At 46.2% G+C, this 25,000-nt stretch overlaps 1 protein-coding gene across 1 annotated transcript in view; it reads left to right on the forward strand.

Annotated features, from left to right (window-relative positions):
* The window catches only part of tll1 (tolloid-like 1), a gene marked incomplete at its 5' end in the record, with an annotated part of 135,262 nt that overhangs the window by 82,760 nt on the left and 27,502 nt on the right, over positions 1-25,000 (forward strand). The window contains 4 exons of the mRNA XM_084317851.1: positions 617-732; positions 1,224-1,326; positions 2,622-2,738; positions 5,648-5,793. Of these exons, the coding sequence (XP_084173977.1) occupies positions 617-732; positions 1,224-1,326; positions 2,622-2,738; positions 5,648-5,793 (482 nt within the window). The remainder of the gene's footprint in view (positions 1-616; positions 733-1,223; positions 1,327-2,621; positions 2,739-5,647; positions 5,794-25,000) is intronic.

Genomic DNA, 25,000 nt, shown 5'->3' on the forward strand with positions numbered 1-25,000 from the left:
ATAAACAAACGCATACACACAGAGAGAGAGAGAGAGAGAGAGAGAGAGAGAGAGAGAGAGAGAGAGAGAGAGAGAGAGAGAGAGAGAGAGAGAGAGAGAGAGAGAGAGAGAGAGAGAGAGGAGAGAGAGAGGAGGGAGAGAGGGAGGGAAAGAGCGAGAGAGAGAAGAGAGAGAGAGAGAGAGAGAGAGAGAGAGAGAGAGAGAGAGAGAGAGAGAGAGAGAGAGAGAGAGAGCTTGAGGCTGTTTTGTAAAAATATATCCGGGAAAAACAAAGTCTGAAAGTCTACTTTCTTCTAAAGCGGTCGGAAAATGTTTTGATTGTTATAAGTTTACTGTTCATTTCTATGCTGTGATTACTAACAGAATAATGTGGCCTTAGAGCTGGACAGAGTGCTGTGACTTACTGACTTACTGAGAGTAAATACAATGCAGATGAATTAAACAGAACAAAGATAGATTTACCACAAAAGTGTAACTCCAACTGTGTGTATGTGTGTGCATGTGTGTGCGTTGTGCGTGTGCGTGTGTGTGTGCATGTGTGTGTGTGCATGTGTGTGTGTGTGTGTGTGTGTGTGTGTGTGTGTGTGTGTGTGTGTGTGTGTGTGTGCGCGCGCAGCATGTGGAGAGACACTACAAGAGTCGACGGGGAACTTCTCGTCTCCTGGTTACCCCAACGGATACCCGTCATACACACATTGTGTCTGGAGAATATCTGTTACACCAGGAGAAAAGGTACACAAACACACACGCACGCGCGCACACACACGCACACACAGTGAGAGGGTGGTATACCCTGCAGTGCAGTGAATGTGCACACGTAGCCAATAGCAACACAGGAGTGCTGACAGATTTATTGATCTGTGTATTGATCCTGCTTCAACCGACAGGTATCTCTCTCCCATGGGGGGGGGGGCAAAGATTTCCCATTGACAGAATAGTCCCATCCCTCCCTCCCTCCACCCGTTCCTCCCGTCTGAAAAGTCAACCCTTTCACTACCACACTACAGAAGGTTAACCTTCTGTATTGTCGCAGTGAAAGGGTTGACCCTTTGTCGTGTGGCAGTGAAAGGGTTAACCTTCTGTATTGTTGCAGTGAAAGGGTTAACCATTTGGTAGTGTGGTGCAGTGAAAGGGTTAAGGAAAATAACCTTTTCCATGATTTGTGAAAGGGTTAAGGAAAATAACCTTTTCCATGATTTTTTTGTATGATGTTTCTCTTTTAGATTGTTCTCAACTTCACCACCATGGACCTGTATAAGAGCAGTCTGTGCTGGTACGACTACATCGAGGTCCGGGACGGGTACTGGAGGAAGGCCCCTCTCTTAGGTGAGGTCCACAGAGAGAGTGTGTGTGTGTAACGGAGGTACCGCGAGTATATCCACAGTCACGATGGACTTCAAGTGTTGTGAAGTGACTGTGGCACGTAGCGGTACTGCAAGTAAACTCACTGCCCCTTAACACTTTGAGCGCCACGCCTGGTTTTCCGTTTTACCGCTTGAATGCCACCATCGGCGCCAATGTTAACGTTAATATCGCCTAATCTATGTTTTAAATTATGGCTATGTGTCTAATCTGCCCATCGCATTATCAAAGACTATTTTCCAGTCAGTGCTGTGAAGGCAGATTGTTTTTTTATCGCGTCGTTTCCATTTCAGAGCAGTTAGAAAAGCCCCCGTTTTGATATAAAAAACAGCTCATTCTGGAGCATTCTATGAAAATCGTCTTTTAGTGGAATATTCCACAACGTTGATATTCGTCGGCCTTTTTATGAATCGTTTTCAAATAAACGCTAGATGATCAATATTATACGTGCACGCAAGCACATTACGGCCGCGCACTGATAATCGCTCCGTTGATTTCCTCACAGACTTTTACAGTGAAACCGAAAGAAGACATTTCACAAAACAGCTTATAACTTCATCAAACTTACTCTGATTATCCTACCACTGATAACATAGAGTCCTTACCTGACATCAGATGGTATCCAACTGGTATATTCCAATTCCTGATCACCATTCGAAAAAATCGATAAGTGTATGGATCCAACGCGAGACTATAGATCTCCATGATCCGCGGGGATCTGAGGCTCCAGAATGAACTGTGGTAACCCCGGCTGGATCAGTGAACTGGAAAATGTGGAGTACCGGATTTTTTTTCCCCATTCATTTTCATTGAGTCCATTCCAAAATCACTTATGTCATCTGGGAGACGACAGGGGGCGCTTTTTTCCACAGTGATCACCGGCGCAGCTCGGCTATACTCGGGTAGGCTCGGGTGATGCAATAATTTTTCAGATCGCCAAAAAAAAAAAAAAAATCTGAGAAATCTCGTGAGTGGCACGCAACCACCTATAAAAAAACCAGAGAAATCTCGTGAGTGGCACGGAAAGTGTTAAAAGGCGTCCAGACACATTACCAAGAAGTGAATTCACCTCTTGGTATAGTGGTCTGCGATGTCGCCCGCGGCACGGGAGACCGGGGTTCAACTCCCACCCAGGGCATGTCAAATAAGACCGGTGTCGTGTGTGTGTGTGTGTGTGTGTGTGTGTGTGTGTGCGTCCATGTGTGTGTGTGTGCGCGCGTCCATGTGTGTGTGTGTGTGTATGTCTCTCTGTGTTCCAGGCAGGTTCTGTGGTGAGAAGGTTCCTGAGGTCCTGGTCTCCACAGACAGCAGGATGTGGATAGAGTTCCGCAGCAGCAGTAACTGGGTGGGAAAGGGCTTCGCTGCCACTTATGAAGGTACCTCCTCTGTCTGGAAACACTGTGAAGCAGCAGACTGTGTTTTAACTTATGAAGGTACCTCCTCTGTCTGGAAACACTGTGAAGCAGCAGACTGTGTTTTAACTTATGAAGGTACCTCCTCTGTCTGGAAACACTGTGAAGCAGCAGACTGTGTTTTAACTTATGAAGGTACCTCCAGGGACGCGAGAAGTCCGCTGGGAGTGGGGGTGCTGAGATATCGATCGTTTTTGATTTTTTTCTTTTTTTTTTTATATAATTTTTTTTTTATATAAAATATATATATTATATAATTATACTTGTAGTTGTATTGTCTGCGAGACATCGCCACCACGCAACACGTCAAAATGCTCGCTATCTGCAAACAGCTCCACTGTCTGTCAGTCATAACCAACACTCTCGTTCACTAGGATACTATGATGAATTGAAAATGGGGGACGAAATGGGGTAAACAAGACGAAAGTCTTTCTCTGGTCTGCATCCCCTTAACAATTGTATGTATTGAGCTGTACTGTACTGTACCCATTCTGCAATCTGTTAATAAACTTTTCAATCAAACTTTTCAATCAAAACAGCTGCCCAACTCCGCGCTCTGAGCGTTCTGATGCACACATCACAGCCCAGCTTCTGTTGCGCCCTCTGTGTCACTGTCGCAACAACAATCGCTGCAGGAGCGATAATAACACACATTACCTATTCCGAAGACGGTAAAACACAGAAGGTGGTCTTGCGTTCAGGAGTGGTGGAAATAAACTCCTTCATGACAACATGAATGTCCAGTGAGTCCAGAATATCCTGATACATATGCTGCAGCAAGTCCAGGTTATTATTATTAAAGAAATCAGATGAGACATTTCTTTTCTGAGACACAAGTAAACACACTCTCCACTTCAGTCAGTCCTCCCTCTCTGCAATTCGTTCCCGCATACAACATCGCCGACAGATATATTCCTTTACTGCGAATTGTCCCAAAACAAAAACTATTCCAGGCCGCTATTTATTTTACCAACGGATTTCCAGTTCCGCGTTGACGCTTCCAGGCCGCGTCTATTCGAATCCCAACCGGTTCATGAGTCGGCTACACGCTGTTTTAATAACACTGCATTATCGAGACAGCGCCCCTATGGATCTGGCAATGAATTCCAAGAATAGGGTAAATCTGCAGTGCCGTTCCGCTCTATGACATTGAGTAGCGTCGGTATTCCAATGGAATAAAGGCCAAAACCACCTTGCAGTTGCAGTTACCCTCCCAGCCAGCAGGGGGTGCTGGAGCACCCGTCGCACCCCCACTTCTCGCGTCCTTGGGTACCTCCTCTGTCTGGAAACACTGTGAAGCAGCAGACTGTGTTTTAACTTATGAAGGTACCTCCTCTGTCTGGAAACACTGTGAAGCAGCAGACTGTGTTTTAACTTATGAAGGTACCTCCTCTGTCTGGAAACACTGTGAAGCAGCAGACTGTGTTTTAACTTATGAAGGTACCTCCTCTGTCTGGAGACACTGTGAAGCAGCCAACTGTGTTTTAACTCATGAAGGTACCTCCTCTGTCTGGAGACACTGTGAAGCAGCCAACTGTGTTTTAACTCATGAAGGTACCTCCTCTGTCTGGAGACACTGTAAAGCAGCAGACTGTGTTTTAACCCACGTGCCTCAACAGAGTTGCAGGGTTCGCAGAAGGTCCTTGAAGTGCTTAAAGTGCTTGATTTAACCCTCAAATGGGTTAGGGTTAGGGTTTTTCTTCACGTGTGTTTGTGGTTAGCGTTGGCTATATTTTATGTATAGGCCAAGAAAGTAGCTCAGTATCACAACTTGGACTCACATTACAATAAACCATGTTTTATTAATTTTTTTAAACAATCACTATTAAGCGCGTGAACAACAAGTGTCACACCTTTCACCCTAGTCGCAGAACTGGACAGGTTAGGGTTAGGGTTAGGTTTAGTGTAACCCTAGGGTAACCCGAACCCTAACCCCCTAACCCTAACCCTAACCCTAACCCTAATTTAAGAAATGGTTAAAATCCTGAAAATGAATAAATATTCTATATGTATGGTGAGGACTGAAGTTAAAATTAGAACAATACATGAAAAAGATATGTTTTTACTGAGATCGCAGTTTCAGGTAGTGGGTTTTTTGAAGGTTGACTCGAGGGTTAAAAAAGTCAAGGCGTGTGTGTGCAGAAGATATAGTGAAAAAGAATACGCGATATAAAATACAATATCATCAAGCATTATGGAAGTACCAAATGGGGATGAATTATTCTTGAATCTATGAATCACAAAGCCGTGTGTTAGTTGTGTCGTCCTGTGATCCTCCTGGGTGGTGACTTCTCTCTGGATGTCTTTATGCTTGTCTCTGCTAACCTGTTATGCCTTTCTAGGATTTTCCTTGTATTGTTTATTATCACTATTGTTTTTATTATTATTATTATTATTATTACTCCCTTATTGTATTTCTTCTCAAAATGGTTGCTCACTTCAACACCTATTGCATGTCTGGCATCCTTGTTTTTCGCGTAAAGCGACCTTGGGTCTTATGAAAGGCGATATACAAAAACCAAGTTATTATTATTATTATTATTATTATTATTATTATTATTATTATTATTATTATTATTATTATTATTATTATTATTATTATTATCTCTCATTGAAATGCCTATCTAAGGTTTCTTACATTTTTGGGACTTTTCCCCCTCATCTTCTCTGGGGGGTTAAGCCAGGGGGTGTTGTACCTTTGTGGAAGCCCATTGAGACATGTGATTCACATAATGTGACTGTGAGCTATACAAATAAATCTGACTTAAATCTGATTTAAATGGACCAATTCTTGCCTTTTTAAGGTACTGGATAGTCTGTGACTGTTTGATTAATGCACACGTTCCACTTTTCTCTCCCGCCTTCCCTCGCAGCTAAGTGTGGAGGTGAGATCACTAAGGACACGGGGCAGATTCAGTCTCCTAACTACCCTGATGACTACCGGCCCTCCAAGGAGTGTGTGTGGAGAATCACTGTGACCGAGGGATACAATGTTGGACTCAGCTTCCAGGCCTTTGAGGTATCTCTCTCTCTCTCTCTCTCTCTCTCTCTCTCTCTCTCTCTCTCTCTCTCTCTCTCTCTCTCTCTCTCTCTCTCTCTCTCTCTCTCTCTCTCTCTCTCTCTCTCTCTCTCTCTAGTCTCTCTCTCTCTCTCTCTCTCTCTCTCTCTGTTTCTCTTTCTCTGTTTCTCTCTCTCTGTTTCTCTCTCTCTCTCTCTCTGTTTCTCTCTCTCTTTCTTTGTATCTCTCTCTCTTTCTCTGTTTCTCTCTCTGTGTTTCTCTCTCTCTGTGTTTCTCTCTCTCTGTTTCTCTCTCTGTTTCTCTTTCTCTGTTTCTCTCTCTCTCTCTGTTTCTCTCGCTCTCTTTCTCTGTCTCTCTCTTTCTCTGTTTCTCTGTCTGTCTTGCACTCTTCATCGTTCTCTAATCTTTCTCCGCCTTGACCGGTCTCTCTGCCTCTCCCTCTCCCTCTCTCTCTTAATCTCTTGGTCAAATTGTCTCTCTATGTTTGTCTCACTGTCTCTCTCCATGTCTCTGTCTCTCAATATCTCTGTCTCTCAATATCTCCTTCTCTCTCTCTCTCTCTCTCTCTCTCTCTCTCTCTCTCTCTCTCTCTCTCTCTCTCTCTCTCTCTCTCTCTCTCTCTCTCTCTCTCTCTCTCTATATATATATATCTATGTCTGTCTCTCTTAGTCTCTTGGGGGGGGGGGGTGTGAAGAATGTCTGGGTCAAATTTCCTGATCGTGTAGCTGTTTCGTCTTTGAGGTTAATGAAGGTGATATGTGTGTGTGTGTGTGTGTGTGTGTGTGTGTGTTGTGTTGTGTGTGTGTGTGTGTGTGTGTGTGTGTGAGAGAGAGAGAGAGAGAGAGAGAGAGAGAGAGAGAGAGAGAGAGAGAGAGAGAGAGAGAGAGAGAGAGAGAGAGAGAGAGAGAGCATGCAGACAGGTGAGGACTGGTGTTTTAATGCTGTGAAATGTGTTGTTGAACTCTGAGTGACCTCAGGGTGTGAACCCAGCGCTGGGTTCAGCCATTCTCTCAACAGTGGAGGCTCAGATCACCCCTATTTCACACCGGGAACAACTCCAGCACGTTTCCGCTCTGGTCCATTCTCTTGTGTACACAGCACTCAGACCTCACGGGTATACCAGGTTCCAGAAGGTTCGGCCGCAGTGCATCAGTGGCCTACTTAACCCTTTCACTGCCACACGACAGAAGGTTAACCCTTTACTATCACACAACCGACGGTCACCGGCTGTCCGGTGGTAGTGAAAGGGTTAACCTTCTGTGTATTGTCGCAGTGAAAGGGTTAACCGTTTGGTAGTGCATCAGTGGCCTACTTAAGGTCACAGGAAGCCTCATAGTGTGTTACAGTTTTAAGTGTAGGACCACAGGGAACGGCTGTAATGCTTCTGATTTTTCAATCACGTTCTAAAAGTACTATGTTCTCGATGAAACCAAGGGCTCATCTGTTACGGTGTTTCTGGTCTTGGATTGTGCCTTCTTGTCGGGTTTCTCTCCCATCACAGTGTCAGTGAGTGAGGTCACTACATCACAGTGTCAGAGAGTGAGGTCACTACATCACAGTGTCAGAGAGTGAGGTCACTACATCACAGTGTCAGAGAGTGAGGTCACTACATCACAGTGTCAGAGAGTGAGGTCACTACATCACAGTGTCAGAGAGTGAGGTCAGTACATCACAGTGTCAGAGAGTGAGGTCACTACATCACAGTGTCAGAGAGTGAGGTCACTACATCACAGTGTCAGAGAGTGAAGACAGTGGGGCCTCGTCAGAGCAGTACATGACAGTGTCAGAGCAGTACGTGACAGTGTCAGAGCAGTACGTGACAGTGTCAGAGCAGTACATGACAGTGTCAGAGCAGTACGTGACAGTGTCAGAGCAGTACGTGACAGTGTCAGAGCAGTACGTGACAGTGTCAGAGCAGTACGTGACAGTGTCAGAGCAGTACGTGACAGTGTCAGAGCAGTACGTGACAGTGTCAGAGCAGTACGTGACAGTGTCAGAGCAGTACATGACAGTGTCAGAGCAGTACATGACAGTGTCAGAGCAGTACGTGACAGTGTCAGAGCAGTACGTGACAGTGTCAGAGCAGTACATGACAGTGTCAGAGCAGTACGTGACAGTGTCAGAGCAGTACGTGACAGTGTCAGAGCAGTACATGACAGTGTCAGAGCAGTACGTGACAGTGTCAGAGCAGTACGTGACAGTGTCAGAGCAGTACGTGACAGTGTCAGAGCAGTACGTGACAGTGTCAGAGCAGTACGTGTCGTGACAGTGTCAGAGAGTGAGGTCACTACATCACAGTGTCAGAGAGTGAGGTCAGTACATCACAGTGTCAGAGAGTGAGGTCACTACATCACAGTGTCAGAGAGTGAGGTCACTACATCACAGTGTCAGAGAGTGAGGTCACTACATCACAGTGTCAGAGAGTGAGGTCACTACATCACAGTGTCAGAGAGTGAGGTCAGTACATCACAGTGTCAGAGAGTGAGGTCACTACATCACAGTGTCAGAGAGTGAGGTCACTACATCACAGTGTCAGAGAGTGAAGACAGTGGGGCCTCGTCAGAGCAGTACATGACAGTGTCAGAGCAGTACGTGACAGTGTCAGAGCAGTACGTGACAGTGTCAGAGCAGTACGTGACAGTGTCAGAGCAGTACGTGACAGTGTCAGAGCAGTACGTGACAGTGTCAGAGCAGTACGTGACAGTGTCAGAGCAGTACATGACAGTGTCAGAGCAGTACGTGACAGTGTCAGAGCAGTACGTGACAGTGTCAGAGCAGTACGTGACAGTGTCAGAGCAGTACGTGACAGTGTCAGAGCAGTACGTGACAGTGTCAGAGCAGTACGTGACAGTGTCAGAGCAGTATGTGTCGTGACAGTGTCAGAGCAGTACATGACAGTGTCAGAGCAGTACGTGTCGTGACAGAGCAGTACGTGACAGTGTCAGAGCAGTACGTGACAGTGTCAGAGCAGTACGTGACAGTGTCAGAGCAGTACGTGACAGTGTCAGAGCAGTACGTGACAGTGTCAGAGCAGTACGTGACAGTGTCAGAGCAGTACGTGACAGTGTCAGAGCAGTACGTGACAGTGTCAGAGCAGTACGTGACAGTGTCAGAGCAGTACATGACAGTGTCAGAGCAGTACATGACAGTGTCAGAGCAGTACGTGACAGTGTCAGAGCAGTACGTGACAGTGTCAGAGCAGTACGTGACAGTGTCAGAGCAGTACGTGACAGTGTCAGAGCAGTACGTGTCGTGACAGTGTCAGAGCAGTACATGACAGTGTCAGAGCAGTACGTGTCGTGACAGAGCAGTACGTGACAGTGTCAGAGCAGTACGTGACAGTGTCAGAGCAGTACGTGACAGTGTCAGAGCAGTACGTGTCGTGACAGTGTCAGAGCAGTACATGACAGTGGGACCTCGTCTCCTCAGACCATCATTTGAGTCACTGTGTCACCGGAGATTAGGCCTGTCCCCGACTAAGGATTTGTATAGTCGACTTTGATTGGCCTAAAATTGCCAATAGTCGACTGGTACTTGACTACCCCGCCGAATGCAAAAAAATATATATAAAAAATTATATATAATAGATATATTATATATATATATTTTTTTTTGTATCATTCCATTTGGGCTGTGGGGGGTGCTTAATGTCTGAAGGAGTCGACTGAAGGCTTCTTGTCCTCTGCGAAAGCATGCAATTGGTCCACTGATGGATACATCTTGATATTTGTCTAGTGCAGGGGTGGCCAACCAGTCAGAGACTAAGAGCCACAAAAATTACTGTGGTACCACAAAGAGCCACACCATATACCAGCGTTTCTCAACCTTTTATTTCAGTCACGGCACCCTTCATGTGTTTATAGGTCTCACCCTCTGGCCTCTGAAGTTGCTAATGTCTTTTTTATTTGGGCCTCACAGGGTTAAAAGTACCCTGTGTGAGACCCACGGTTGCAAAATTACAAAATCACTTTTAGCCATTTAAAAAAATAATGTTTATTTAAAAAATGTTAAAGGGGAACTGTTTTACGATTTCTTTCACTATTTGGGCACTTTTACACAATTCCTGTGAGTCTATGGAACACCTAGGTTTAAAAAAAAAAAAATGCATTGTTTTGTATTTCTAATCAAGTACTAAAAACCGCATTTTTCTAACTCAAGATCTTAAGCCGTTTTGAGGCTGGGCTCCAACCACTGTGTGGCCTGGTGCCAACTGCCACATCAACTGCCACATTATTATGCAGCTGAGAAATCTCTGACATCACAGCACATTTTCAGATGACTCAGTGAGTTCAGTGAGGGTGAATATTGTGAGAGGAGAATTGGAAGAATGCGCCAATATGAGAATTAGAGACATAGATCCTATTAATATAAGTCCACATGTGAGGTTCTCCTCTCCCTGGACCTTTAATTCCTGTTCCCTGTACTTTAATTCCCTGTCTCCTCACTTCACTAGCCCCCACCCTCGCGTTCGTTTGCTCTTCAGCAGCCACACCCTTGGACTACCTGTCATTATGTGTTTGATTGGTCTGGTGCCGAACACACACTTCTAGTTTCAAGTATCAATTACCTTCACGCACCTGACGTGTATTCTAATTAGTTCCCCTTTGGGCTTTAAGTACCTCGCTCTTCCCCTCTGGCCTTGTCGGGTCGTTCCGTATCATATCTCTATCACCAAGACTCCTTCGGGAGGTTCTCTGTCTAAGGGCTCCTACGGGAGTTTCGGTTTCTGTCTGTTATGCTGTTTTCATCTCCGGCGTGAGATGCGCTCAAGCCTTCGCCTCCTGTCGCCGTTTGCCTGGAAGGAGACACTGGACTGCGCTCTCTAAACTTCCACGGGAGGTATTCCAGTGTTCCACTTCAGACCTCCGCGCAGCAGACGTCCAGACGCGCATCCAGACCTCCGCGCAGCAGACGCCCAGACGCGCATCCAGACCTCCGCGCAGCAGACGCGCTCTTCACTCCAGACGCGCATCCAGACGCGCATCCAGACCTCCGCGCAGCAGACGCGCTCTTCACTCCAGACGCGCATCCAGACGCGCATCCAGACCTCCGCGCAGCAGACGCGCTCTTCACTCCAGACGCGCATCCAGACCTCCACGCAGCAGACACGCTCTTCACTCCAGACGCGCATCCAGACGCGCATCAGACCTCCGCGCAGCAGACGCGCTCTTCACTCCAGACGCGCATCCTGACGCGCATCCAGACCTCCGAGCCAGACGCGCTCTCCGTACCGGCGCGTACTCCAAACAGCCGCGCACCACTCAGTATTCCGCTTGGACAACCCGTTCCCCGTAGCGACGCGCTCGCCCTGTTTGATCCGGCTCTCTTTACGCACAGCGCCTGGGTGAGTTTTGCAAGACTGTCTTTTGACCCTATCATTTTTCGTGTGTGTTAAACACTGAAGAGATCCTGCTTTTGTTCAGACTGTCACTCACCCTGTGCCTGCTTTTTGGATTGTTCATTTGGGATAATATTTGCTTGAACTTTGCTCACTGTGTGATTTCACACCGAAGATATTTATCACTTGGATTATGATTGGGACTTCGCTCACTGTGTGTATTTGCACCGAAGATTCTATCACGTGGATTGTTGTTGGGACATTACTCGCAGTGTGTATTTACACCGAAGATTCAGTCACTTGGATTACTCTGTTTTGGGACAAGTCACTTCTCCTGTCACCTGCTCTGTTCCCAACTGTACTCTGAGCTAACCCGCTCTCTCTCTCCCTCTCTGTCCCGTTTCCACCTCGGAGAGCTGCCGAGAGGATTCTGCAGAGCGGCTCTGACGTCACTGTCAGATTCCTCAGACGAACCTTCCAGGGAGAAGCTGCAGAGCAGCAACATTCTTCTAATGCTTGTATCCCAGTCTTCTTGTCCTCCTAGTCTTCCCTGTCCCCAGCCCGCCTCCGCGGGCCTCTGTTCCTGTTTCCCCTCTCTAGTCCTCCTAGTCCTCCCTGTCCAGTCCTCTAGTCCTCCTAGTCCTCCCTGTCCAGTCCTTCTAGTCCTCCTAGTCCTCCCTGTCCCCAGCCCGCCTCTGCGGGCCTCTGTCCCTGTTTCCCCTCTCTAGTCCTCCTAGTCCTCCCTGTCCAGTCCTCCTAGTCATCCTAGTCCTCCCTGTCCAGTCCTCCTAGTCCTCCTAGTCATCCCTGTCCAGTCCTCCTAGTCCTCCCAGTTCCTGCCCTTGTCCCTTGCCCTGTCCTGTTTTCCCTTAGCCTTCCCCTTAGCCAGCTCGCCTCTTAAAGGCACTGTGCCTTTTTCCCAATTCTTGTTTTCCAGTAATTTGTGTTCTCCCTTAAAGGGACAGTGCCGTTTTCTGTGTGTTTCAATAAATGCCCAGTTCTTGGCTTACTCTCATACCTGTCTTGTGTTGTGCGATTGGGGTCGGTTACAAACCATAACAGTACGACCCGACCAATCGACGACCCCAGCCAGCACAGACGGTGTATGCTGAGTTTGCCTTTTTTTTTTTTTTTTCTCTAGTTCCCTTGTTAGCTCCCCTGTTTAGCCTGTTGGTTTTTCCTGTTAGCCCTGTTAGCTTCCCTGTTAGCCCTGTTAGCTCCCCTGTTAGCTTGTTAGTCTCCCCTGTTGGCTCCCCTGTTTGCTTCCCTGTTAGCCTCGTTAGCTCCCCTGCAACTTGTTAGGCCTCTACTACCAGCATGGCCCCAGTCTGCTAGCTTAGCCCCGGCTGCTAGCACAGCCTCTATGTTAATGCAGCCCTTGCTGCTGGCATAGGCCCTGTAGCTAGCCATGCCCAGGCAGCTAACCCAGTCCCTCTGCATGGCCCCAGTCTGCTAGCTTAGCCCCGGCTGTTAGCACAGCCTCTATGTTAATGCAGCCCTTGCAGCTGGCATAGGCCCTGTAGCTAGCCATGCCCAGGCAGCTAACCCGGTCCCTCTGCATGGCCTCCACTTTTTGTGTAGCCTTCCCACTGCTAGGACTGCTCCCTCAGCTAGCAAGGTCAGTTTTCCCACTGCTAGGACTGCCCTTTCAGCTAGCAAGGTCAGTTTTCTCCCACTGCTAGGACTGCCCTTTCAGCTAGCAAGGTCAGTTTTTCCCACTGCTAGGACTGCCCTTTCAGCTAGCAAGGTCAGTTTTTTCCCACTGCTAGGACTGCCCTTTCAGCTAGCAAGGTCAGTTTTTTCCCACTGCTAGGACTGCCCTTTCAGCTAGCAAGGTCAGTTTTTCCCACTGCTAGGACTGCCCTTTCAGCTAGCAAGGTCAGTTTTCTCCCACTGCTAGGACTGCCCTTTCAGCTAGCAAGGTCAGTTTTCCCACTGCTAGGACTGCCCTTTCAGCTAGCAAGGTCAGTTTTTCCCACTGCTAGGACTGCCCTTTCAGCTAGCAAGGTCAGTTTTCCCACTGCTAGGACTGCCCTTTCAGCTAGCAAGGTCAGTTTTCCCACTGATAGGACTGCCCCTTCAGCTAGCAAGGTCAGTTTTCTCCCACTGCTAGGACTGCCCCTTCAGCTAGCAAGGTCAGTTTTCTCCCACTGCTAGGACTGCCCCTTCAGCTAGCAAGGTCAGTTTTCTCCCACTGCTAGGACTGCCCATTCAGCTAGCAAGGTCAGTTTGCTCCCACTGCTAGGACTGCCCCTTCAGCTAGCAAGGTCAGTTTTCTCTCACTGCTAGGACTGCCCCTTCAGCTAGCAAGGTCAGTTCCCCACAGCTAGGACTGTCCTTCCAGCTAGCTTGTTCTCTCATGCTGGTCCAGCCCTGTCTGCCAGCCTAGCTCCGGCAGCTAGCGCAGCCTCTATGTTAATGTAGCAGTACAGCTAGCATAGGCCCTGTAGCTATCAGTGCCCTGGCAGCTACCCTTTCCCTCTGCTAGCCCCTTCCCTGTTCCCCTCTCCAGTGCCCCTGTTCCAGCCCTGTCTGCTAGCCTAGCTCCGGCAGCTAGCGCAGCCTCTATGTTAATGTAGCGGTACAGCTAGCATAGGCCCTGTGGCTATCAGTGCCCTGGCTGTTACCCCTCAGCTCCTCTAGTTACCCCTCAGCTCCTCTAGTTACCCCTCGGCTCCTCTAGTTACCCCTCAGCTCCTCTAGTTACCCCTCAGCTACCATGGTTACCCCTCTGCTCCTCTAGTTACCCCTCAGCTCCTCTAGTTACCCCTCGGCTACCATGGTGACCCCTCTGCTCCTCTGGTTACCCCTCAGCTCCTCTAGTTGCCCCTCGGCTTCCCTAGTTACCCCTCAGCTGCCCTGTTCCTTTGCTAGCCCCACTTTTGTTGTAGCTTCCCCTGCTAGCATGGCCCAGTACTTTTTGTTTTGTTGCCTTGTTTTTTCCCCTGCCCCTCTGTCTGTGTTTTTTGGGTCGCCCGGTGGCTCCCGTGGAGGGGGGAGTACTGTGAGGTTCTCCTCTCCCTGGACCTTTAATTCCTGTTCCCTGTACTTTAATTCCCTGTCTCCTCACTTCACTAGCCCCCACCCTCGCGTTCGTTTGCTCTTCAGCAGCCACACCCTTGGACTACCTGTCATTATGTGTTTGATTGGTCTGGTGCCGAACACACACTTCTAGTTTCAAGTATCAATTACCTTCACGCACCTGACGTGTATTCTAATTAGTTCCCCTTTGGGCTTTAAGTACCTCGCTCTTCCCCTCTGGCCTTGTCGGGTCGTTCCGTATCATATCTCTATCACCAAGACTCCTTCGGGAGGTTCTCTGTCTAAGGGCTCCTACGGGAGTTTCGGTTTCTGTCTGTTATGCTGTTTTCATCTCCGGCGTGAGATGCGCTCAAGCCTTCGCCTCCTGTCGCCTTTTGCCTGGAAGGAGACACTGGACTGCGCTCTCTAAACTTCCACGGGAGGTATTCCAGTGTTCCACTTCAGACCTCCGCGCAGCAGACGTCCAGACGCGCATCCAGACCTCCGTGCAGCAGACGCCCAGACGCGCATCCAGACCTCCGCGCAGCAGACGTGCTCTTCACTCCAGACGCGCATCCAGACGCGCATCCAGACCTCCGTGCAGCAGACGCGCTCTTCACTCCAGACGCGCATCCAGACCTCCGCGCAGCAGACGCGCTCTTCACTCCAGACGCGCATCCAGACCTCCGCGCAGCAGACGCGCTCTTCACTCCAGACGCGCATCCAGACGTGCATCAGACCTCCGCGCAGCAGACGCGCTCTTCACTCCAGACGCGCATCCTGACGCGCATCCAGACCTCCGAGCCAGACGCGCTCTCCGTACCGGCGCGTACTCCAAACAGCCGCGCACCACTCAGTATTCCGCTTGGACAACCCGTTCCCCGTAGCGACGCGCTCGCCCTGTTTGATCCGGCTCTCTTTACGCACAGCGCCTGGGTGAGTTTTGCAAGACTGTCTTTTGACCCTATCATTTTTCGTGTGTGTTAAACACTGAAGAGATCCTGCTTTTGTTCAGACTGTCACTCACCCTGTGCCTGCTTTTTGGATTGTTCATTTGGGATAATATTTGCTTGAACTTTGCTCACTGTGTGATTTCACACCGAAGATATTTATCACTTGGATTATGATTGGGACTTCGCTCACTGTGTGTATTTGCACCGAAGATTCTATCACGTGGATTGTTGTTGGGACATTACTCGCAGTGTGTATTTACACCGAAGATTCAGTCACTTGGATTACTCTGTTTTGGGACAAGTCACTTCTCCTGTCACCTGCTCTGTTCCCAACTGTACTCTGAGCTAACCCGCTCTCTCTCTCTTTCTCTGTCCCGTTTCCACCTCGGAGAGCTGCCGAGAGGATTCTGCAGAGCGGCTCTGACGTCACTGTCAGATTCCTCAGACGAACCTTCCCGGGAGAAGCTGCAGAGCAGCAACATTCTTCTAATGCTTGTATCCCAGTCTTCTTGTCCTCCTAGTCTTCCCTGTCCCCAGCCCGCCTCCGCGGGCCTCTGTTCCTGTTTCCCCTCTCTAGTCCTCCTAGTCCTCCCTGTCCAGTCCTCTAGTCCTCCTAGTCCTCCCTGTCCAGTCCTTCTAGTCCTCCTAGTCCTCCCTGTCCCCAGCCCGCCTCCGCGGGCCTCTGTCCCTGTTTCCCCTCTCTAGTCCTCCTAGTCCTCCCTGTCCAGTCCTCCTAGTCATCCTAGTCCTCCCTGTCCAGTCCTCCTAGTCCTCCTAGTCATCCCTGTCCAGTCCTCCTAGTCCTCCCAGTTCCTGCCCTTGTCCCTTGCCCTGTCCTGTTTTCCCTTAGCCTTCCCCTTAGCCAGCTCGCCTCTTAAAGGCACTGTGCCTTTTTCCCAATTCTTGTTTTCCAGTAATTTGTGTTCTCCCTTAAAGGGACAATGCCGTTTTCTGTGTGTTTCAATAAATGCCCAGTTCTTGGCTTACTCTCATACCTGTCTTGTGTTGTGCGATTGGGGTCGGTTACAAACCATAACACCACATAGCTAAGAAACAATGGTAAACACTGAAAAAGGCCATTTATAAGATAGTTCCCCTTTAAGCACATGTATAGTCAATTGGTCCTGTTATTCAGCCTCACAATGCTATTTGATAGTAAACGTGTTTATATGTCCCACCCTCTGGCCTCTGAAGTTGCTAATGTCTTTTTAATTTGGGCCTCACAGGGTTAACCTCTTAAGCCCGAGATATACAGTAAAAGTGTATATTTTCAGCATTACGTTTGTTTACCAATTATTTTAACTGTTATTAGTGAAATATAAGATTATAGAAATCTCAGGGCATTGAGTCGGAAACCGGCGCATATTGACAGGAGGAAGTGGCACATCCAAAAGTGAGTGTAGTTTTTTGAAGGAAGAGACTCAGGGCTTTCAAATTTAGAAAAACTACCCTACCCAGCTCACACCAGCCCCTGTCAATCATCTGACTTCTGAATTTACTTTTTAATTTCTCTTATTTTTTGGGATTATCTCCCACAAACCTGAACGTTATTGCCATAAAACGGAACGCAGTTAGTTTCTCTACCTTTCTGTGAACGTCTTGCAAAAAACGGTGTTGCAATATGATGAAAAATGGTGGAGAAATTTACATTATAAAAAAGATGGCAGAATTCAGTACTGTATCTACAAAACCTTCTGTTTAATCATCTTCCCTTTATTCATTTGCTTAGATTTTTCAGGTCTGGTCAATTTTAGCATGGTGTTATTCATAGTCAAAGATAATTTTTTTTTAAATAGAATTGATATTCTCCTTTGGTTCATTACAATTTACTCAAGCCTAGTAACAGACACACTATTTCTGACACTGATCCATATATGTCCCTAGATTCAGATACCAAGAACATGCAAATGGACCATTAAAAAAAAAATGTAAATGTTTATTCTACGTCCTTATGGAATGAGTGACATAAAAAAAGGTAAAAAAAAAAAAAAAAAGAAAAAAAATTAAAAAATGTTTTATAGATGGAAGAGCCGCACATTGATGGGCAAAGAGCCGCATGCGGCTCGCGAGCCGCGGGTTGGCCACCCCTGGTCTAGTGTGTTCATTAGACGGGTGAAATCCTCTTTCTGTGCCCGTTTTTTTTTTTTTCTTTACAACATAGACAATACAGTTCAACATACAAAATTATAAAGACATAGTATCAAAAATAAATAAAAATAAAAAACAAATAGACAAAATGAGAAAAGAAAAAAGGGTGACATGGGTCCTTCGGTCCATTCTATATTTACATTGTTTATTTACATTTCCATTTATTTTCTTGTTTCCTTTTTATTCTTCTGTGACGTCGTTCTTTTTCTTCCTATATTCCTCCCACTTTTCCCATTTTGACTAACATTTCTCCTCTTGCAGCCTCAGCATATGTGTGATTCTCTCCATTTCCTGTATCCCCTCTATTATCTCTGTCCATTGTTCCTTCGTCGGTGCTTCTACTCTGTACCACAGTTTAGTCAAAGCTTTCTTGGCTGCTACTAATAGTATCTTAATCAAGTATTTGTCTTCCCCCTGAATTCCTTCCTGTGATAGGTTCCCCAGATACAATACTTGGCCTGCCTGGGGTATTTCGTATCCTACTATTTCATTTATTATCTCTCCTATCTCTTCCCAATAGTTTCTTATTTTCTGACATCCCCAGAATATGTGTGTGATTCGCTACTTCTTGTCCACATTTTCTCCAACATGGTTTCTGTGCTGGTGTGTAATTGCCCTGTATTTCTGGTGTTATAAAGAATCTAATTATGTTTTTCCACCAAAACTCCCTCCATATCCTTGATCCTGTGGTTGATTGTTGTATCGTACATGTGTTATACCATTCCTCCTCTGTTATCTCTATTTCTAACTCTTTCTCCCACTTTTCTTTTATATACAAGGTTGTAATTCCCTTACTGTCCATTATTGCCTGATATAGTGCTGATATAACCCTCCCCTTCCTTCCTTCATATGATTTTACCATTATCTTAATTACCCCATTCTGTTCTTTGTCTCTGTCTTGTTTTATTTATTTGTTATAGTAATCTCTAATCTGTAAATATCTAAAGTGGTCTCTATTCTCTAGTCCGAATCTTTCTTTCAATTTTTGTAGAGTCTGCATCTCCCCTCCTTCTATCATTGTACATATTGCTGTTATCCTCCCCAGGAGCTCCAATGTACAGTCGTCTCCCTCTTTCCCCCGCTGGCGGGTGGGGAGTAGTGGCTCTCCTAGTGAGAGGGCTCCCCCTAGTGGCTAAGAAATGCGCACTATACATGTCCAGCTCGTTCTGTGTGCGACCTCCGAGCTCCCGGTCATAAGCTCTGCATTAGTCACTTTCATGTTCCCATCTATTTGTATTATGTGTCACGTGTAATCCTGTGGTTCTTTCATATCCGCCTCAATATATCTCTTGAATATCCATGTCCTTTTTTTTTTTTACTTTTGGTATAATTATCTCGTATGTACTTTACCATCTTCTCATTGTATAAGTCCTTTTCATGTTTACCTTTACTTGTATTGTGTGTGTCCCATGTATATCAGTTTAATGTGTATTGTACTTATCCTTCCCTGGATCACCGTGTCCCCTCTCGTCTCCTCTCTGTTCCCCTTCTCCGTGTCTTTTCGTCTTTCTTCTCAGTTGATCCGCTTTGAATCGGTTCAGATCTCCTTCACCGTCCCGTCCCTTTGAATCGGTTCAGATCTCCTTCACCGTCCCGTCCGCGTGTAGCCTTTTTACAACGCATCCGCGTTTCCAACGCTCTGATTGGCCAGGTCATGTGACATGTGCGCCCAATAGCGTGTTTGCCCATTTCCACGTCGAACAGCCTGCAAACTACCTGGCGTTCTATCGCCATGCTCTAAGACAAACTCTAACCGTAACCAACTTCGAAAGATTGCCTAAGCTTAACCGGCGAAAGAACTTGCCGTCACGCTCTAAGACAAACTCTAACCTTAACCAACTTCGAAGAGTGCCTAAGCTTAACCAGTGTAGAAACTTGCCGTCCCACGATTGCCGCTCATGTCACATGACCTGGCCAATCAGAGCGCAAAATGGGAACCCGGAAACGCGGATGCATTGTAAAAAGGCTTCAAGCGTCCCGTCCTCCTCTCCTCGTCCCCCGACCCTGGTCCATCTTCTCGCCTCCTCCAACCTCTGCATCAGCATCGGTCTCTCCTCTTCTCCTCCCGGCACCTTCCATCCTCTCCGGTCCATGTCCCTCGTCGCTTCCCTCACGTCGCTGCACACCCCTATGCCTTCTTTCCAATGAACCTTCAGCGTGGTCATTGGTGATTGAAATCTGATTCTGAGTATTTTTTATCTGAACATAGCTCCGACGCTTTACAGCCACCTCTGTTGAATAGTCATGGTCGAAGGTTCTCCGAATGCTCTGCGTGTTAGCTTGGTTAGCTATTGCGCTAGCTTGTTGGTTAGCTATTGCGCTAGCTTGTATGCTGGTCTGTATGCTAGCTTGTAGCTCCACTACCCAGATGGGCATCTCTGGTCTGTCGCCCTGCGTCATGCTAGCTTGAATTACCTCCTGCGCCACCTCCTCGCGTCGATAACTTTCTCTGAGCTCGTCTTGGTTAGCTATTGCGCTAGCTTGTTGGTTAGCTATTGCGCTAGATTTTATGCTAGTCTGTATGCTAGCTTGTAGCTCCGCTACCCAGATGGGCATCTCTGGTCTGTCGCCCTGCGTCATGCTAGCTTGAATTACCTCCTGTGCCACCTCCTCGTGTTGATAACTTTCTCTGAGCTCGTCCTGACCCTTCTTTAATTCTTCCCTGAGTCTGTCGATGTCGCTCCGAATGCTCTGCGTGTTAGCTTGGTTAGCTATTGCGCTAGCTTGTTGGTTAGCTATTGCGCTAGCTTGTATGCTGGTCTGTATGCTAGCTTGTAGCTCCGCTACCCAGATGGGCATCTCTGGTCTGTCGCCCTGCGTCATGCTAGCTTGAATTACCTCCTGCGCCACCTCCTCGTGTCGATAACTTTCTCTGAGCTCGTCTTGGTTAGCTATTGCGCTAGCTTGTTGGTTAGCTATTGCGCTAGATTTTATGCTAGTCTGTATGCTAGCTTGTAGCTCCGCTACCCAGATGGGCATCTCTGGTCTGTCGCCCTGCGTCATGCTAGCTTGAATTACCTCCTGTGCCACCTCCTCGTGTTGATAACTTTCTCTGAGCTCGTCCTGACCCTTCTTTAATTCTTCCCTGAGTCTGTCGATGTCGCTCCGAATGCTCTGCGTGTTAGCTTGGTTAGCTATTGCGCTAGCTTGTTGGTTAGCTATTGCGCTAGCTTGTATGCTAGTCTGTATGCTAGCTTGTAGCCCGGCTACCCAGGTGGGTATCTCTGGTCTGTCGCCCTGCGTCATGCTAGCTTGAATTACCTCCTGCGCCACCTCCTCGTGTCGATAACTTTCCTCCGGTGTTTGTACTTCTTCTGGGGTCCCTTTTCTCTCTCTTTTTCCCGTGTTCATCCTTCCTTTTCTCTTATATCCTTGAATTGTCACTTTTTATTTTGTTTTAGATAGTTTTACTTCCTTTTTTCGATATTCTTTGACCGGGAGCTCTTTTCTATGGCCGCTTACCCGAACATCTCAAACCGGAAGTCTCCTGTGCCCGTTTTCTTAGGCAGTTAGCCTCGCTGGTATGCGCGCCATTAGCATTAGCCACGCTTCTAGGCCTCTTTGCTTTTGGAAAGAATGATCCCAAAATAGTTTTAATTAAAAATAAAATATTATAATATATTTTATTTTATTTTATTTTATAATCTTTTTTCTGCATTCGACTAAGAGGCTGGCTCATTTCGATCGATTAGTCGACTATTCGACTAGTCGAGGTCAGCCCTACCAGAGATACTCCATACTGGTCCGCAACAAAGTGTCCGTTAACCCTCACGCCTAGGGTGACCAGGTGTCCCCCTTTTGGTTGTACTGTCCCACCATTTGACCGAACGTCCCACATATTGAGAGGATGTCCCTCTTTTTGAAGCAAAAAAAAAACATTGGTCTCGGTGAAGACCATGTTATTCTAATAAAAAAAATTACATTATCTATCTGTCCCACTTTGTCCCACTTTGTCCCACCAAAATCTTACTGTTGTCCTGCTTTTGGACTTTTTGCATCTGGTCACCCTACTCACGCCTGATGCACTCTTACCCTCGTTCCCACTTGCCTAATTGAGCCACACAAGCCAGTGACTGTTACCATTAGCGGCCAATCTGCTGATCTCACAAACATTGTTTTTCCTCAAAAAGATTGGATCACAAAAGAAATGTGGTCTTGGCTTAGAATGCTGGAATAGGTTTCAGATGTTGTTCAAGAGAAGATATTCGCAACAGTAAAACCAAACGTCATGTTTCCTTCATTAACAGAAAAACACTGAGAGCAGACTCTGGTCGGCCCTTTGTTGTCTCACCACCACTTGTTGTGACATGAAGTAGAAGCATCATCTCTGATGTCACAGGGCTGATGTCGTATCTTCTTCTTTCTGATGAATGCATTGCTTTTCAAACTCGTGGATGTGATCATGCGACCCAGCGCCAGACAAGACACTTTAAAGACGGACATACATTGGGCCCTATCTTCAGATATGTAGTGGATAAATCTGTGGGATCCTGCAGGTGTGGGTTGCTGCGGTCCCATTGATGAGGTGAATGAACAGCTGTTGTTCCCAGCTTGTTGTTGTTGTTGTTGTTGTTGTTGTTGTTGTTGTTGTTGTTGTTGTTGTTGTTGTTAGTGAAAGGATAATGGAGACAGCGGTGTAGATGGCTGATGATGAGGGAAGAGAGAACAAGACGTATCACATTACCTGTTGTCACTGATAGTTATAATGAGAGGGATGATGAGGATGAGGATGAGGATAATGATTGTGTTACAGGAGGGAAGGGAATTATAGGGAAAGGGGGCGAAAATGTCAAGTTTGTCAAATGTTCTTGAGATTGGAATTATGGGTGACGACAAGACATACATACTTATTATAACAATATCCCACTGTTGTCATTATTCTCACATTAAAGGGCAACGCCACTCAAATTAAGAATAAAAACATGATATTTCCATGGCCCAGGAAGGTTCAACATGAGCTACTCTCTCATATTTAGTCACCTTTATCAATTTTTCGTTTAGTCTAGGTTTAGTCAACTACAGGTCTGAGCATTTTAGTCTTTGTCTTTTTTGTTTATCATAAGTTGGCGTGAGCTTTTTCTAAACAAAAACAAGCTAACGTTAGTGCTAGCTGGTTAGACTTATGTAATATATTTAATGTGTTCTATGTTATTATTGATGCTGACGTTATTAGGTGGAGTTGCGCACCCTCTTGGAGTTTTGTTTTGGGGACGAGTGGGGCGCGCGCCTGTGACAGGTCTGTTGTGTTGTGGAGTGGAAAGAGGAAGAAGGTGAATAAAACCGTTGTTGATGATCAGATATCAATTCTCCTGTGATTTTATTTTACTATAGTTTGAAAGTATAGGCAGACTATTCCTCGGTTACATTGGTGGCAGCGGTGGGATTGTTTCCTGCATTAGTGTCCAGTGTGTGAAGAAAAGGGAATGCGGTTAGAGATGATTTGACAGCTAGCTAGTTGCTAATGCTAACAGTAACGTCACTTCAGTGTGGTATAGCAGCTGGTTATGTGCAGAGCCCATTTCATCGCGACCAACCGGCACCGCTTCTGACAACAAACCTATCCATTGCAAGTCCAGGTTACACACAAAAGACCAGACCCCTGGCCCCCTCCCGCGATTATACATGCGCAGGATATAGTGAGCTGTGTATTGGAATACTGTGTGTCGGCCTGTGTTGATGAAGGGGCGAGAAATAGCAAATACACACAGCTGCCGGGTGGAAAACTCGATTGGAGTTTTATTTATTTTTTGCCAAAGCGCGACCCCACTGTCACGTGACCTACCCGCGACTTCGTTTTCTTCCAAGCCCACTGCATACAAGACCAATGAGACCCTGTTGCCCCGCCATGGAGAGAGATTTCGGCAAGATTTTATTTTGTAAACTACATTTTGTGTCGTCGTTTGTAGTCGACGACGTTGCATGAATTATTTAGTCACGTTAGTGTCACATGATCGCCATTAACGTGACGTCTCGTCCATGGCCGCCTAGTTATAGTTGAAAGTGGGGGTGCAAGATTTTTTTTGGTACTTTTTTATTTATTTTTTTTGACAGGCAAGGGGTGGTTTGGAGGGGGTCAGAATTTTTTTTAAATGTAATGAACCTGTACGTGCAATTTCCTGCAATATAGAGCCTTCAATCTTGACCAATAAAGCTGCTCTTTTCACTATAAAACTCAGTTTATATTGCAGTATAATAGCCAATTACTATAATAATAATAATAATAATAATAATAATAATAATAATAATAATAATATATTAATATATATATATACTGTATACTGTATATTGATTATTTTTTTGATTAAATCAATCTCCTTTCAAATAGGCCAAGTTTTTAATAAGAAAGAGAAAAAAATATATATTTCCATTACCTGTAACTCTTGTGTCTCTTTCTCTCCTTCTCTGCCTCCTCCCTGAGTCTGCAGTGCACAGTCATGACATCGATCTCCAGAAAAAATTTATTAATTAAAAAAAAAAGTTAAAAAAAAATATATATATATTGGAGGCCCCTCGTCACTAGAGGCCCACGGGCCGCGGCCGTCGTTAATCCGGCCCTGCTCATCTGCCATATAGATAGCGAACGTTAACATTTGCAAACAAAGTCAACGTCATCCAGCTGACACCACATATCTAGATAATATGACAACGTTAGCTAGCGGCTAGCACTAAAGCTAACGCCAACCAGAGGGAAATGTTGTTATTATTATTATTATTATTAGAGGATTTACGGTATGACCAGATGGCATTTCGGGACGTGAAACACTTTTATTGTATTGTGTGGTAGAAGTTCTACCACTCAATAGTAAAGACATGTCTAACATAATCTTTTGTTTGAACAACTTACTGGAAAATCCTGCCTGCCACCAATGACTCGGTGGCCTTTGATATTTACACTCAGCCTACCTGCAGCGCCGTGCGCCACTGTCTGCTGGGGGTGGAAGGCACTGGATCAAACCATATGGGGGGGCGGGGGGGGGGTCGCAATCTTTGGAAACTTAAAAACTTGCTATTAAGTGTCATTGCGTATTATTAATTTGATTGAAATTACGTAGTTATGGTTAGATTTATATATTGGGGGGGGATATATCATATTTTTCATATGATCAAAAAGTGGTGGAGCAAGAGCATACCTTTGCTCCCCCAAGTTCAATAGTGGGAGAGCAGATGCTCCGAGTGCTCTATTACGCAGGCGTCTATGGTCTCGTCTCGTTGTCGTCAGGGGTAAAAGCTTCGTCGACGACCATATTTAGTCATCATTTTCGTTGACTAAATTAACACTGACCCACAGAATGTTTGGTTGAGTTTTTATACCCAGATGAGCTTTATTATATAATATTATTCTCAGATCTGAAACAGAAAATGTATCCATATACACAGAACTGGTTGCTCTGTGTCACCTGTACCATCTTTCACGATAAATGTTCTATGGAGCAGCTCCAGACTTTATACTTGATGACATTTACATTTACATTTAGTAATTTAGCTGACGCTTCTAGGGATAGGGGTAGGGGGAAAGGTAGGTTCTCAGATAAAGAGGGGAGGAAGAGAGGCAAAGAATAGAGAGAAGAAAGAAATAAAAGAAGAATGAAAAGGTAATTCATTGGATAAATGATGGTGTACTTAGCGCTCTGTTGGGTGATTTCTGAGGTCCTTCCTCTGTAACTCCTGCCGGAACACTTATTTGTCTTTGTTTGTCTTGGTTCCACGCCACTTTTCACAACATTTTGGCCTGTCTTAGACCATAGTA

The sequence above is a fragment of the Notolepis coatsorum genome (genome assembly GCF_963971535.1).
Source record: "Notolepis coatsorum genome assembly, chromosome: 7".
NCBI lineage: Eukaryota > Metazoa > Chordata > Actinopteri > Aulopiformes > Paralepididae > Notolepis > Notolepis coatsorum.